The sequence below is a fragment of the Dasypus novemcinctus genome, chromosome 9 (genome assembly GCF_030445035.2).
Source record: "Dasypus novemcinctus isolate mDasNov1 chromosome 9, mDasNov1.1.hap2, whole genome shotgun sequence".
NCBI lineage: Eukaryota > Metazoa > Chordata > Mammalia > Cingulata > Dasypodidae > Dasypus > Dasypus novemcinctus.
This window is the reverse complement of record NC_080681.1, coordinates 33,608,908-33,624,363: the sequence shown is the minus strand read 5'-3', so window position 1 is coordinate 33,624,363 and position 15,456 is coordinate 33,608,908. Positions and strand designations below refer to the sequence as shown.

Sequence of the window (15,456 nt, the reverse complement as noted above, 5' to 3'; positions counted from 1 at the left end):
ATATATTCAACACTTTTATGCAGAAAACTATATAATGTTATTGAAAGGCATAGAAGACCTAAATAAATGATATATTTCTAGATGGAAAAAATAAATAACAAAATAAGTTTAATTATCCTTATATTAAACAATAAATATAATAAAAATCTAACAGTCTTTCACATATAAGAGCGAAGGACTGGTGGTAGCCAAGATATTCTGGAAAAAGAAGGAACATATCAGAAGGAGGCCTGCCCTAGTAGCTGGAAAAAGTTTATTGTAACTTTTATTCAGACTTTGGAATAGAGATATATTCCAAATATATTTCCCTCTATAGAGAGAGAGAGATTCCAAATAACCAGTGAAAGAGATCAGCAAGCCCTGAAACAGAATCATACAGAAATGAAAACTTGACATATGACAATGGAATTACAATCAGGGGAAAAAGGAGAAAAGGATAGAATTCAAGATAAATAATGTTGGAACAATTAGTTATACATGTGGGGGGAAATTTTGATCCCTACTTCATACCATATACACACAAGAGAATTAAAAAGCTAATATTATAAGCAAAAATTTCAAAGTTTTTAGAAGAAAATATGGAGGATGATCTTTATGACCACCAACTAGAGGAGGATATCTTAATTACGGTATAAAAGGCTTAAACCATAAAGGAAAAGCCCAATGCAATAGACTACATTAACACAAAACCAAAAAATAAAAAAAATAAAAATTCTCTTTTCAATTAAAGTGAAAAGGCAAGCTACAGACTGTGAGATGTGTGTGACATTTATCTAATAAAACAGTAAGTGGGGAAGCAGATGTGGCTCAAGTGATGAGGCCTCCACCTACCATATGGGAGGACCCAGGTTCAATTTCTGGAACTCCTGGTGAAAAAGAAAAAGAGAAAGCATGGCTGTGTGGCGAGCCAGTACGCGCACAGTGAGCCCAGTGCCCGCGCAAGTGCCCACATGGTGAGCCAGGACCTGCATGGTGAATGAGTGCTCATGCAAGTGAGTCACAGCAAGATGATGACACAACGAAAGAGAGACGGAGAGGAGAGTCAAAGCAAAGCTCAGCAGAAACCAGGAACTGAGGTGGCACAATTGACAGGGAGCCTCTCTCCACATCAGAGGTCCCCAGGATCGAATCCCTCTGAATCCTAGAGGAGAAAGATGAGAAAAGAAGACAAAAGGAGAAATAGATTCAGAGGATCACACAGCAAATGGACACAGACAGCAAAAACAGCAGGGCAGGGGCGGGGGAAAAAAATAAATCTTTAAAAAATAAAACAATAAGTGTTTAGAACATATATTATTAAATAGATCAAAAAGCAAGCAACCCAGTGGAAAAAAATGGACAAAGTACACAAACACATCTTTCACAGGAATAGGCAGTTTCACTGCCAGGCCAATAGACATGAAAATATACACAACCTCACTTGGAATCAGGAAATGAAAATTACAAAAACTAAACATTTCCTGCCCTTTGACTGACAAGACATTTAAAAAATCTGACAATACCGAGTTGGTAAGATGCGAAGCGACAGGAATTCTCTCGTGCTATTGGTGAGGGTAAATTGGTACAACACTTTGGAGAGCGATTTGGTATCATCCAGTATTTCCATTCCTGGGAATCTACCATAAAGAATCTCTTTCACAAGGAGATATGTGAAAGGTTACTTACTTCAGAATTGTTTGTAATAGGTGAGATTGGGAACAAGCAAAACTCTCCCAACAGGAGAATGGATAAATCAATTGCCAAGTATTCATATCACAGAATTCTATATACAGCAGTGAAAGCAAATGAACAAATACACATGTATCAATACGTATACATCTCAAAAACAAAATGCTGAGCAAAGCCAAAGCTGTGGGAGGATGTAAACATTACTGGTACCATTTATATAAAGTTAAAAAAACAATATTATATATTGTTTATGGGTATCTGTACACAGTAAATGTATAAAAATATTCATGCCAATGATATATGCCAACTTCGGTGAAGTGGGTACCTCTGAGAAGAGAGGAAAGGGAGTGGGATGAAGAAGGAATACATTCCAGAAGATATATTTTTGAAATATTTTTACCTCAAAAATAAAATGTGAAGCAAATATGCCAGAATGGTAGGTAATGATTATATTATCCCCCGTAATTTCTAGTACAATTTTTTATTTAAAAAGTGACTGGCATTAAAGCAAAATTTTAGAAATGACTTTTTCTTAGTGACTGATAAAATTTCTAATAGCAAGAATTCAATAAAATTAAACTATTAAAATTGTCCAGATTCTCATTTTTTATATTTAAAATTTTTTAAATGTGTCCATAATTGAAAATAAATAAGGAACTATCTAGACATAAATTATAAATACCCTGACACAGGGTTTTAAAAGGTATAATTAAATATGCATACACATGGGTAAATACTGGAAAGGAACACTAAAAAACAAAACAAAACAAATAAAACAGAATTTATCTTAGGCAAAAGGAGTTCGGTGAGAAATTTCTTTAAATTTTTTTACTTTTTAAACTCACCTTGATGAATAAAAAAAAAATTGGTAAAAGAAATTTATGATATACTTCCTAAAAAGCTTTTATTGTAGAAATAATATAGCAGCACAGATTTAAACAAATAATGCCTTGGTAATGCACAGTAAAAAGTAGTGAATGCCTTTTAGAGCTTCCTCTGAGTTCATTTCTTTCTGTTAAATGATCAGTCAAAACAATAAAGGCACACAGCAAAATGACTGGGGTCAAATTGCCATTGCCACCCGATTTTCAAGGGCAACCACAGTCAAGAAGTCTGCCAGAGTGAAGCTTTGCTACCCCTTTAATTAAGGCGGGGCTTTTAAAGTCAGTTGTTCCACTGGTGTCTCAAATCAATCAGATGAAATTCACCTTTTACGTGGCCTGAATCCTGATAGCTCTGGCACACTTGATAGGTAATTTAATCCTCTCTGGTGTGGATGAACGCAAACTCAAATTAGCTAGTGAAAGAGTTGGTCTTCTCTGAGATAGCTGTGCTTTTCCACTTTTATGCAAGAGCTGAGCTTCACCAACTGGCTAGCTGGAGGTGTTATTAAAAATTTAGTGAAAGAAACAAGGTGTGCTCTGGTGTCTCTTGTTACCCTTTCTACTGTTACTCCAGCAGACAAAAGGCACAGAAGCCTGCTTCATGAATAATGTGACATGGAATATTCACAATCTATTTTTAATGGAGTCAAGTAATAACGTTAAGAGAGATATCTGCAATCTTCAAATTTCATACAGTAATGGGCATAGTAATTTGTTTTGATTCTGAATTGGGAATACCAAGATATTTTTCCCCACAAAAGGGCACACTGTTAACATCAAAATTTCAACTCATTTAAAGTATAAACCGGATTATGAAAATGGACCCAAAGTTCTAGATTTCACAAGAGGAAAGCAGGGCAGACACCTAGATTTCAATCAGTCCCACTTGCCCCTCAACACAACGTCTTTACTTTTAAAGTCAGCCTGGAAATAACCAGTCTGCATGGTGACTTCTGCAGAAGGGACATTTTGTCATCTTTCTTACTGGGAGCTTTGTCTGCTGGGACACTGGGACAAGGTTCCTGCATACTGCTCATCACCCCATCAGTTCTGGAAAACTATCTTGGAAATTGCTGTGCAGAGTAAACCAACTTAAATTTTGAGTGAGAGGAAGCTGGCATGGAAACACATGGTGTTAAAAAGCAAGTGAAGATAGCCAAGGACGGAGATTTGGAGTGACTGGGCAAAGCATCAGCTCAGAGACAGAAACCTACGTGTCCTACTCATTTCTGTGCTGAGGTGGGCAGAATCAGTCCACAGCATGTAGTAGGGGTTTATTTTCTCTGCTTATTCACTTACTACCACAACAAATATTTATTGATCTCCTACTGTGTGCCAGGCACTGTTCTGGGAGCTGAAGATTCAGCAGTGACCAAATAAAGTCTCACACAGGTACTGTGCTTGCTGCTGTGTCCCCAGCACCTAGAGCAGCATGAGGCCCCTATGGGCATTCAGTCAACACACGTGAAACTGATCTGAATGGAAATGAGCAATCTGCTGGCCGTCCCATGGCCATGCATACCTGGAACAACTGGCTAGGACATGTTAGAGCACAGACAGGTGGCATTTGGGCTAGGACCTTATTCTAGTTTCAGTCTCTTAAAGGTCTGATTTAGGCAAGAAACTCCCACAGTGGGGATAGAGCCAGAAATAACCCGGGCCCCAATTATACTGTTCCTCATGTGTGTTTAGATTTGTAACTTGCCTGCACAGCTAACCAATCTCAGACACTTTCTCTCCCCAAAAGCAGTAAGGGTTGGATGGGATGTTAGAGCCATATTCACATTTTATGGGTAAGGAAACTGTATCAGCGAAGTCAAGGGATCTGCCAATGTCACACAGTATGTCTGCGACAGAACTGTGACTGAAAGGCAAAGCTCTAGACCTAAGGCCCTTGATTGCTTTATTCATCTGTGGATAGTATTTATTCGTATTAGCCTGTGGGGGGATACTTTGACTTTCTCAGAGGAAAGAATCTGTGTACATGTGGGACTCTACAAGGTAGGAGCTTGTCTTATATATGTTCCAGTTTTTCTGTTAATGAAGAAATATCTCTGAGGAACAGAATAAAAGAAAAAAGTATATGGAAACCAGAGCTATTGGGTTTTACTCTCTTCGCGATGCTGGCATGTCTGCTTCACTTTCATACTCCGTTGTAGTTTCCTTCGGTGTTAGCTTCCCCCACAGACTAAAACAAAGGTCTTTCCCAAATTCCCTGCCTAAATAAAAGGAAAGCTGTAAGAGTCTTAATACTTTATTAACTTAAAAACATCACTCTAATAAATATGTATTAACAAGTGTAATGCACTCCAGACGAACTAGAACATTTACAGACCTCATCAAAGCAAAAACACCACTTTTTTCTCTATGGTACACATGGGGGTTGGGGTCAAAAAGCTGACGGCAGCCTTCACTCCCACACACCTGCCAGCTCAGACATCTTAAAAATACCGGAGTAACAATGAAAAACCGACTCTACGTGTGAGTCTTTGACAAAACCACTCAGCTAGTTTTCATTTACTCTTGATAAAATCCCAAATGCTCAGAAGAGAAGATTCAAAATTCTTCTCAGCACCCCCTCAGATGGGACCACTTGGAGGTGTGACTATCAGCTTTTGAAGGTCAAGAGCCATGACTTTACTCCCGGTTCCCATGTACCCAGCCCAGGGCCTGGTACCATGGTAACCCGGCTAGGTAAACGCTTGCTGAATGAATGGATGGCTTCTTGTCCAAAGGCTCTGTGCTTTTACCTCCTCTGATAAAGCCTGCACAGGTTTCCTGCAGGGAGGACCTCTAATCGCCTGTCATCACCAAGTCCACTTCACTCCTGCTTCTTCCTGGACCAGACCCGACAGTGTATCTTGCGATTTCAAATGGGTGAAACCCCTTCCCCAAATCAGTTTCTGAACCGGAGTTTAAGGGGGAGAAATGATTCCTGCAAGACTTACAGGCAGCCCCCAACAGGGACTCGAGAAGGGGAATAGAAAATCACACCACTCGTTCTTCTTTCTAGATAAAAGCATGAGCGCACGTCCACCTTGCGCGTGGAGACTCCTCCTCTTCCACACCAACAGCTGGGGCGGTCAGCTGGAGGAGGGACGGCGCCTGCAGGGCTTTCCTGTCTGTGGTGCCGGGCTGGGGCTGGGCAGGCCGGTGGGGCCCAAGGTCTTATCTGACTGAGGCTTCAGGGGTAGAGAGCCCCGTTCAGGCCCAAGCCCGGGGAGCCGCGTGGCTCGCTCTCCAGGCTGAACTCTGAGAAGGTACCTCGTCTCCTCCGGCGGCTCCAGGGAGGAGGGAGAAGGGCGGGCGGCAGGAGCTGCAGACGGGGCCGCGGGCCCGCGGCGGCGGGAGGGCCTGGGGGCAGGCCGGGGCTGCCCTGCGTAGTGTTGCGTGGCCGCGGCCCGCGGCCAGCCGGGCGCTCACTTGAGCCCGTGCTGCGTCTCGCGGTGCCGCCGGAGGTCCACCTTCCTCTGGAAGCCCTTCCCGCACAGGTCGCAGCCGAAAGGCTTGAAGCCCGTGTGCTTCCGGCTGTGGGTGATGAGGTTGGAGCTCTGGCTGAAGGCCTTGCCGCACACCTGGCACTTGTGGGGCTTCTCACCTGGAGGGGGGGAGGGGGAGGGCGCGTGAGGCTGCGATGGAGCTAGAGGGGACCCACCGTGACCCACATGGCCTCGGCAGCAGCTGGCTGCCCCCCAGCCCGAGCCTGCCGGCCTCCCGGGGGGCGCCGCGCCGCACAGCCCCGGCTCCCCGCCTGCAGCGCCGGCTCCGCCGAGCCGCGCGCGCGCCGGGCGAGGGGGAGCTTTTCTGAGTGGGGGTTCCCACCCAAAGGCCTCAAACCGTTTCCTGCTGAACGGAAACAGGGCAAAGGCCACGTGACCGCCCCAGGCTCACAGCTGAACCACGCGGGGAGGACTCCCCTGGCTCGAGAAGCAGAGCCCGGCACCGCAGCTGTTTCAGCCCGGGGTGGGGGGAGCTGGCCTACAAACCGTGTGACTCTGTTCTCGCTAATTCAGAGGAAGTGTTCAAATCTGAGTTTCCAAGTGGGTGTTGGTTTGTGTGGACCAGTGAGCTTTTCTTCTTTCTTGCTCTTGAAGGACGACAGAATGCATCTGAAGCGCCGACGTCTCTCATTCTCATTTTAAGAATCCACATTTGGGTCACAAACTATTTGTTTTAAGATCACTGATCCTTTTCCATCTTGATTTTACTTTCTTTTTATGAGGTTGATCACAGGATTTTTAAAAATATATATATATGCCAGCAACCCTTTACCAGAGACTAGTAAATAACAGACAGAATGTGTAAACATTTTGTCTTTTTCCCCAGCTCTTATGCTATTTCACATTTGAATTTCCAAATAGCCCCAGCATGGCATTACAGTCTGCCTTGGAAAAAATACAAAATAGATGAGGTTTGTTTTTGAGGAGGCCTCTGTCCCTCTTGCTGCACCCTTTCCTGCCTTCAAGTTTCAGATTTCCTTGATAAAGAATCACCCATCAAAACGTATACTATCCCTTTAGGGTCAAATAAATCTGAGAAACGAATTCTGGCTATAATGTGAATGATTGATAAGGGCTTAATGTTTCATGCAGTCAAGATCCTAGTTTGCATTTTGATAAGTGTCTTGAAAACCTTCACTCAAAAGGAGTAACATGGAAATTTCAGGCAAGGGAGCATGATTACAGTAAGATATGCTTTTGGGTTTTCCAATGGGAGCATCTACACTATCCAGGCATATTTATAAACCTCAATGGTGGATCTGTGGAGCACACTGGGATTTGTTTTTAAATCAGTATTCGTATTCTGCAAAATAGTCAGAAATTCTGAGTATCAGTGTAGATGCCTTGTTGACTATTAAAGAGAATGCTCTTGGCATTAAAACTGTTCCTTGCTCACAATCAGAAAGTTAGGGAAGGGGTCCAGGATTTGAAGCCAGTGCATTCCAGTCTTGGATCAATGATTTACTCTCAGCCTGACCTTCGAGAAAACATTCAATCTCTCTGAGTGTGATTTTATGGGGTAGCAGTAAGGATCAAATGAAAGGATGGATTTGCAAATTACAAAGCATTGTAATAGGTGAGGAATTGTCATAGTATGGCAAGAACTTGCTGATTATTCACAAAGAGCAATCAGTGAATAGAAGCTTTCTTTAGCCACCAATCCCCATGACTCTGAAAGTACAATATGATACACTGCAGTGAAGAACAGACACTGGAGGTCAGAAAGACTTGAACTTGAGGCCTGGCTCTGCCTCCTGCTAACTCTGTGACCCTGGGCAGGTTGTTTAACCCCTCCCTCTATGCCTCACTTTCCTCATCTCTAAAATGGAGATAAGGCTAACTCCTGGGGTAATGAGCATAAAATGAAATAATGCATTTAAAATGTGCTTAGCAGAGAACTTAGTAATAAATATTTTCCATTGCTCTTTTCCTCCCAATTCAGAATAAGCACTCAGACTCCTAAAAATACAGCCCGAGAGGACACTCTCCCAAAAGGCCTGGTGGAAGCCCTGAAGAACGCTCATGTCTAGTAAGAGGATGCTGGACCTTCCTATTTCACCCAGAGGAGGCAGCAGTTGGGGCAGCTACTAAGCTAGAGGAAAGCATTGCTTCGAGGAGAGAGAACCTCAAACCAACCTGCTGTGTGTCTCTTCAGACAGCCCCAAAACAAGGCCCTGCTGGACCTTGTTTTGTAAATGAACCAGAGAGAATCGGCCTCTTTTATTGTGTTCTTTAACACACCGCAATTAGTGTAATTGCCTGGGGAAGGCCTCACCCACCACTCACCGAGGCCAGAACCTCAGAGGTGAGGAGTATTGGCCTCAGGGCAAAGAGTAACATCCCCTCTCCTGGGTGCTCCCTACTGCCTGCGGCCTTCAGCTCACCCGTGTGGATGAACGTGTGTTTCTTCATGTCCGACTTCTGGTGGAACCTCTTGCCACAGTACTGGCAGGGGTAGGGCCGGGTGTCGGAGTGGATGAGCAGGTGTGTGGAGAGCGTGGACGAGCGCTTGAAGCTCTTGCCACAGATCTTACAGTCAAAGCTCCGTTCCTGCAGGGAGGAGGACGCGTCGTCACTTCTGCCGTAGTCACCCAGGCTGCCACTCTCCTCACCGCCACCCTGACCCTAAAATCCCCAAAGCCAGCGCTCTCCCTTCCTTCAGACTCCCGTTCCACAGAGCCTGCCCCACTGCCCACCCCCCTATTTATTTCCAACCTCCACCCTCCCCACCCTTATCCTCTTCCCCTTTAGCACTTTTTCTACCAAAACATTTTTCACCCACAACCCTCCACACCCTAGGGCAAAAACATTTCCCACCCTGCTTTTTTTCCCCACCCTGCTTTTTTGACACCCCCGTACACACACTTCTCCGCCCTCGCAACAGGAGCCCTAGCCCTCAGTCCCTCGAGCGGCCCCCGCCCCCACGCCCAGCCAGGCCAGCGTGGGTGTTGGCGCTGAGAAGCGGGTACTCTTTCTTCGTCTCTGTAAGTAAGCCTTCTCCTGTCCGTCATGGTTATTTGTGCACTCATCTACCTCGCTGTTCTCTGACTCAACTAAACCGCAATCTCCGCGGCGAATCCTCACGTGCTACAGAATTCTCAGTGCCTGGTACCGAAGATGGACAACAAAATTGTCAGGGGAATGGACGGGAGAATAGCCAGGCAAATATGGCAGCGGACGCTCCAAATGCATCTCTGCGTCTTTGCAATCGGCAGGGGTCAATACAGACTCACTGCAAGCCGAGTGGTGTAAAGAAGGGAGGCAGAGGCAGAGCTAATAAATCTAATATATCAGCAGCGAGTCCGTGCATACAAATCTTCTTAAGAAACCCAAAGCGATGATGAGGATCACAAGCGCAAGGCTCGCAGCGAGGTGCTGGTAACGTGTGACGCCAAAATGGGGATCCTCGAGGCTGGAGCCGGCTACCCGCTACCCTTCCCTACACGGCGGGGCAAGGGGGCGTGGTGCAAGGGGAGGGGACGGCGACTGGTGACAGCCAGGGAGAAAGCAACCAGGCGGAGGGCGGCCGTCGCGGAGCCGAGGAGCAGCAAAAGATCCCGAAGGCGAAAACCTGAGTAGCGCGAAGAAAACCGCGCTTACCTGCGAATGCACGGCTTTGTGCTGCTCCAGGCTCACCGCGTGCCCAAAGGTCTTGCCGCACATCTCGCAGGCAAAGGGTCTGGTGCCGCTGTGAGATCTGCGCACGTGCACCTCGAGCCCGTGCGGCGTGGAGAACACCTGAGCGGGTGGGCGGGGGAGAGGGCCACTGAGAGGGGCCGCGGGCGGGGCGGGGGGCGAGGGGCTGGCGAGGCCGGGCGCGCAGGACGCTCACCTTGCTGCACTTGATGCACTTGTAGGAGCCGCCGCCCAGCAGCAGGCGGGTGCACAGCAGCTCCGACTCCACCTTGACGCCGGCGCCCTTGTCCGCGTGCAGCGCGTGGCTGTGCTCCGGGTACAGCCCGCCCGGCGCCGCCGCTGGCCGCTCGTACAGCCCGGCCGCCGCGGGCCCGAAGTCGCCGTAGAGCCCCAGGCCGGGCCCGCCCCCGCTGCCTCCGGAGCCGCAGCCCCCCGGCGCCCCGCTGCCGGCGCCGCCCCTGCCCGCGGCGCGCTCGGGGCTGTAGAGCGCCGCGGGGTGGCCGGGCTCCGGGGCGCGCTCGCAGTAGAGGCCCAGGCCGGCGCCGCGCTCCAGGGCCGCGCAGGGCCGGTAGCTCTGCACCAGGTGCCGCAGGTCGGAGCCCGCCAGGCCGCTCCACGAGTACGGCTTGAAGGGCAGGGGGAAGGGCTGGGCTTCGTCCAGCGACGGGCACACCGACTTCTCGGAGGCTGTGGAGCACAAGACCCAGCGGGGCAGGCGTTAGAGGCCGGGGGCAGCGTGGAGGCGTCTGCGGGTCATCGTGCCGGTTGCTTGCTGTCACCGAGAGTTTGTGAAGTGCTCCGTACCCCGCCCTAGGCACCAGGGACGCCCCCAGGATAAAGCGCGGGCCGGGCCCCAGGCTCTCGGGCCCCTGGAGGAGGCGGGCCAGCAAACATAAGCAAGAGGACATCGGGTGGGGAGATAGCTAGCTTCTGTGAGCGACAGCGGACGCGCTCCGAGTGACATGGGTGTTTTCTGGAGGTCTATAGGAAAAGGGGTGCCACGCTGTGTGTGCTCAGTAAACGCTCTGAGCTGGGCGGGAGGAGAAGGTGGCAGTCGTTGGGGCCCTGCGCAGCGTTTGCCGGTGCGTGAGCAAAGCCCAGCGCCCGGGCGCGTGCTCTGCGGCCTAACAAGTTCTCGCGCAGATCTTTCTCTTTCCAGGGATAAACGAGGTATGAGCCGGAGGACCGATGTGATTCGGCCCGGACCTACCGGAGAAACGGGTGAAGAAACGCGGAAGCGTTAAGAAGTCCTCAAAGTCGTTAAGGGCCCAGTGCCCGCAGCAAAAGGGAGCGGACAGGGCGCGTGGGTCTTGTACTGCTCATCAAATGCCGCCCAATCCCGTCTCTGCCGTGGTTTGGACGAAAAGATGCCAAACCTCGCAGAGAGTAATTTATTAAGGTTTAGCCACTACCTGCAAGAGGAGCAGCTTTCCGAATGCGCAGCCTGCCGCACCCCACCCATGTGAATCTTGCTAAAACCAGATACCGAACTTGTACTTTCTCTGAATGGGTACGAATTTACGAATCTGTTCATTCACACATACACACACACACACACACACACACACTCCAGTCCAGGCTCCCACTTGAGTGAGTGTAGCACCCCTGGCTTCCCTCGGAGGAGTCCTCCGGCGCTCAGTCCACGTGGGCCCGAGGGGTACTCAGCAGGGAAGAGCGCCCTGACTCCGGCGCCTGGACACACTGGCTGCGGGACCGGGGTGGAGGGGGAGGGGGGGGGGATCTTTTAAACCTGGTAAATACAACCTGGAAATAACTTGGCACGATCCTGCTGGCCTGCGTCTTTCCTCCCCCGCTCCAGCCCCGAGACTGGTCTCCACCCAAAGTGCAGTCACTCATGTGCCCCAAGCTCGATTGCTGGCTGGAAATGAAACCCAGCGGGCTGGCCCCCGCGGCTGGGTCAGCCAGGCAGAACGAAAAATGAAACAGACCCCCAATCTGTGTCTGCGAAGACCCAGCTAGGGACTGAGATTTTCGTCCCGACTCCTCCCCCGCTCTGCCCTGCCCAGGGCCGCGGGAGAGAACGCAATTTCCAACGGCAGCGACGCGTTTCGCTCAGACTGCCGAGGTATTCGTTTCTGGAGGGTTGGAGAGGGGGTCTGAATTCTGGGGTTCTAGGTCTTGCTAAACAATCAGCTCTGGTGAGAAAACGAAACGTCAACACTACTGCGGGGCGAAACCACTGGTTCGTTTTCTGTCACTAGCCGGCTCGACGCAAATAGATGTGAGGGAGGAGCGGCCGGGGGCCCGGGGCCTCGGGGGGAGGCAGTGGCCTCGGCGCGCAGACTGTCCAGGCCCGGGGAAGCCCGACGCCTCCCCCCACTCCCACAAGCCAGCCCCCTCCTCCCGCAAAGACCCTGCCCTATCCACTCAGCATTTCTGCTCCCCCAAGGCCGCGCCGTTTCTCTCCCTACCTGGAGACACGGAGGGCGACGGAGGCCTCCAGAAGTCCTCAAACTCCGAGCTCTGATCGCAGACGCTGCCCTCACAGCTGCCGGGGGACGCGGAGGCTCGGTCGGGGGCCTCGGTCAGCTGCGACTCCGGGGACAAACGGCCCCGGGGCTCCGCCTCCGCCCCACCCGGGCTCGAGGTGCTGTCTGCGGAGAGTAGGCGGAGAGGGGCTCAGGCTGGGCCCGGCTGGGCACGAGGGTTTCGAAGTGGCCCCCACGCACTGTCCGCGCCCTAGGCCTCGGCATCTGCGCGCCCCGCTCTCCCCGCTTAGACTGCGCCGAGAGCCGGCGAGGATCGAAAAGCCGCAGCAGAGAGGCGGCGGCAAATAGGCTACGAGCCCGCAGGAACTCGGGCGGTAGGAATCTAAACGGCAGCAAAGGGGACGTTGGGGCCGCCCTCCCGGCTCCTGGGGAATGGCGCGGCGGGGCGCTGAGTTGGCGTCCCGGGCGCTTCCCTTCCCTGCCCGCGCGCGTCCCGCACCTGCTCGGCCCGGCGCGGGCACGTTCTCCAGGCGGAGGGAATAGTCGGGTCCCGGGGAGCGTGGCTGGTGGTAGCTGTGCGCCTTCTTGCTCTTGACCAGGAACGAGCGCGGCATCGTGGCCCGGCTCGCCGTCAGCCCCGAGTCACCCGGAGTGCTCGCTCAGCCCCAGCCCGGCGAGAGCTGCGGGAGGAGGAGCGGGGTAGAAGCGCGGGTCAGCGCTCTTCCCCGCGGGGAACTGGGCAGCCGGGCGCAGGGAGAACGCGGGCCGGGGAGGGGCGAGGAGGAGGAGCTTGGCCCCGCCGCGCCGCGCTCACCAGGTGGCATTCGGACAGGTGGCGAGAGCCCGCCGCCACCGCCGCCGCTCAGCCGTAAAACCCGTCCCCGGGTCGGTGGCTCGGGGCCCCTCTCTGTCCCGCCCACACACCCCGGCTCCTCAGCTCCCTTCGCAAAGGTCGCTCAGACCATCGAACGCTCCGGAGGGCCACGGTCTCGACCCGGCCACGCAGCGGCCTCGACTCCTCGCTCCCCGCTCGGCCCTGCTTTCCACCCGAGGAGGGCGGGCGGGCGGGCGCGCGAGGACCAGATTGGGGCCAGGGGATGAGTCAGTGGTCGAGGACGGGAGGGGCCAGGAGCCGAGGCCTCCGAGAGCCGCAGATTGGAATGAGCGGGGAGATGCCGAACGCAAGGGGCAGGGCTGCCGGGCAGGGCTGCGGGCGGGGCCCGGGGTACAGCAGCAGAAAGCCCGGGGGGTGGCAGAGGATGGAGAAAGGAGGAGGGAGGGCAGAGAGACAGGAAGGTGGGGGTGGGGTGGTGGCAGAGGGCAAACCCCGGCCCCGGGTGGAACTGGAGTCCCGGTGATCCCCGCCCGCTCTGTCATGAAGGGGGAAAAATTGGCCCCGGAGAAGCGGTGCGGCGGGTGCACTCCGAACCCTGGACATCTAACCTCGGAAAGCAGGTGCCGGGGGGAAAAGCTCTTTCCGTTACGCTTGCCAAAAACCTTGTCCTGGGGAAGTCGAGAGCCGTAAGTGCGCGCTGGCTGAGGATCGCGCGTGTCCCGGAGTCCGCGCAGCACCGGCGAGTTTAACCCACCAGTAAGAGGACCACGGAGCGCGCGGCTGAGCTGCCGGGGCTGGGAGCCGGGGTCCGGGCGCTGCGCCCGAGGGAACTGCCCGCTGCGCCGCTCTCTTTAACCCCCAATCAGTTCACCTAATCCCGGGTCGAAACCCGAGCCCGGCTGGGAGGCGGGGCGGCCTCCTGGGCTCCCCTGGGGGCGGGAGGAGAAGGTCTAGGGAAAACGAAATCCGCCCTCCTCCCGGGGTGAAGGGGTGCGAGCCGGGTTCACAGGCGCGCTGCAGGCTCTCCGGGCACAGCAGCTCTGCCCGGTCTCGGCGGGCTCCGAGACACGGGGGGCAGGAGGGCCTTAGGCCGGGGTAGGATTCCTGGTCCTCAGGCTTCGCGCGACTTGGGCTCCCGGGGCGGGAGGCGGACACAGCCTGAGTCTGCTCTTTGGCACCCCGGGCTCAAAACAAATCCTCCGGGGTCGGTCCCTGGAAGGCACTCCACGCCGCGCCGTGCCTCCTCGCAATCCCCGGGGAGGAATGTGGGCTCCGCCTGGGGGAAAAGACGGCCCCGACACTTCGCGGATCCCTCGACAACGTTTCCCGCGTTCTAGGCGCCAGAAGGCCCCTGGAGGTGAGGGAGCCGCCCATCCAGGTCCCAGCCTCCCCAGGTTCGGGACCTCTGGAGGTTTGAGGATGCAGAGCTGCCCCAAAGCGCGGTTCTGCTGCTTGCATTTCCTGCACCCCGACGGGAAGCGCGCCCTCGAATAAGCAATCAGACACCGTGAATGCAAAAATCTTGATACTTGGGAGGAAAAAATCCCGCGGCAGCCGGGGGCCTTGCAGGTGGGGAGGGGGCGGGGCGCTGGGGAGCCGCCGGGGGCCGGAGGCGCTGTGTGCGCGGGATTTACCGCCGCGGGCTAGGACAGCGCGGGACCGTGGCCCCGCGCCACTCTGGCACCCTGGCAAGCTGTGCGGGTTTCGGGGGGGGGGTGGGAGTGCACGGCTGCGGGCGCCGGGCCTGGGAAAACGACCTCGCGCCGCAGCTGGCGGCCGGGGGCGGGGCGCGCTCTCGGAGCCCGCGGGCCGGCGGGGCCTCTCCCGCCGGGAAGGGCACCTCCAGCGCCGGGACCGGCCTCTCCAGCCCAGCTGTCGCCGCCTCCCGCACCAGATGTTTCCTTCCCGGGAGGATCCTGTTCCCCCGCCGGACAAGCAAGCTGTCTTGGCGCGCTCTCCTTGCCCAGACACCTAGGCCCGCCGCGCGGGGAGCCCTGGGCCTCACGTCGGGTTCCCTCGGGGCCCCCGCGGCCAGCAGCGCCGGGGAAAAGGGACACGCTCCAGGGTCGCCCCCGCAGCGCCGGTGCCTTGCGAGTCCCCGCAGCCGCCCCCGCCGGGCGGGGGTTCGCGGAACAGGCACAGCGAACCTACCTGCGGGGTCAGGGCTCGGGCATCGTGCTCCGAGAGTTTTCAAACTGAGTCTTGCTTTCGGAAGAGATCGCGCTGTCTCTCTCTCTCTCTCTCTCTCTCTCTCTTTTTTAATCTCCTTCGGAGCTCGGCCCCCAAAACCACAGCTTCACTTCCTGAGCGTTAAGGAGCAGCTCGCGCAGCCCTCCCAGACCTGACCCCAACCCCCCGCCGGGCTCCTCCTCTACGCAAGGGCTGGGGGGGCGGGCGGGGGGCCCAGCCATCTTCCGGGGCGCCCCTTCGCAGCCCTCCCCGCTTTGACTCTGGGGGACGGCGAGGGCTGGGGGGACTCGGAG

The 15,456-nt window shown here is 53.8% G+C and overlaps 1 protein-coding gene across 1 annotated transcript; it reads right to left on the bottom strand.

Annotated features, from left to right (window-relative positions):
- Positions 1-4,790: 4,790 nt before the first annotated feature.
- On the bottom strand, positions 4,791-15,216 carry GFI1 (growth factor independent 1 transcriptional repressor). The gene is made up of 7 exons (XM_004455586.4): positions 15,125-15,216; positions 12,638-12,818; positions 12,121-12,303; positions 9,885-10,375; positions 9,653-9,790; positions 8,437-8,602; positions 4,791-6,150 (listed from the first exon to the last, which is right to left on the bottom strand). Exons 2-7 carry the CDS (start codon positions 12,750-12,752, stop codon positions 5,972-5,974), a joined length of 1,272 nt encoding a protein of 423 aa, XP_004455643.1. The 5' UTR covers positions 12,753-12,818; positions 15,125-15,216; the 3' UTR covers positions 4,791-5,971.
- Positions 15,217-15,456: the final 240 nt, after the last annotated feature.

Bases quoted from the DNA above. Each gene is read 5' to 3' on its own strand.
- GFI1 (XM_004455586.4), bottom strand. From the start codon at position 12,752: ATGCCGCGCTCGTTCCTGGTCAAGAGCAAGAAGGCGCACAGCTACCAC. The intron at 12,304-12,637 runs GTGCGGGACGCG...TACTCTCCGCAG, and splicing joins GCCCGCGCCGGGCCGAGCAG to ACAGCACCTCGAGCCCGGGT. The intron at 9,791-9,884 runs GTGAGCGTCCTG...CCACCCGCTCAG, and splicing joins AGTGCATCAAGTGCAGCAAG to GTGTTCTCCACGCCGCACGG.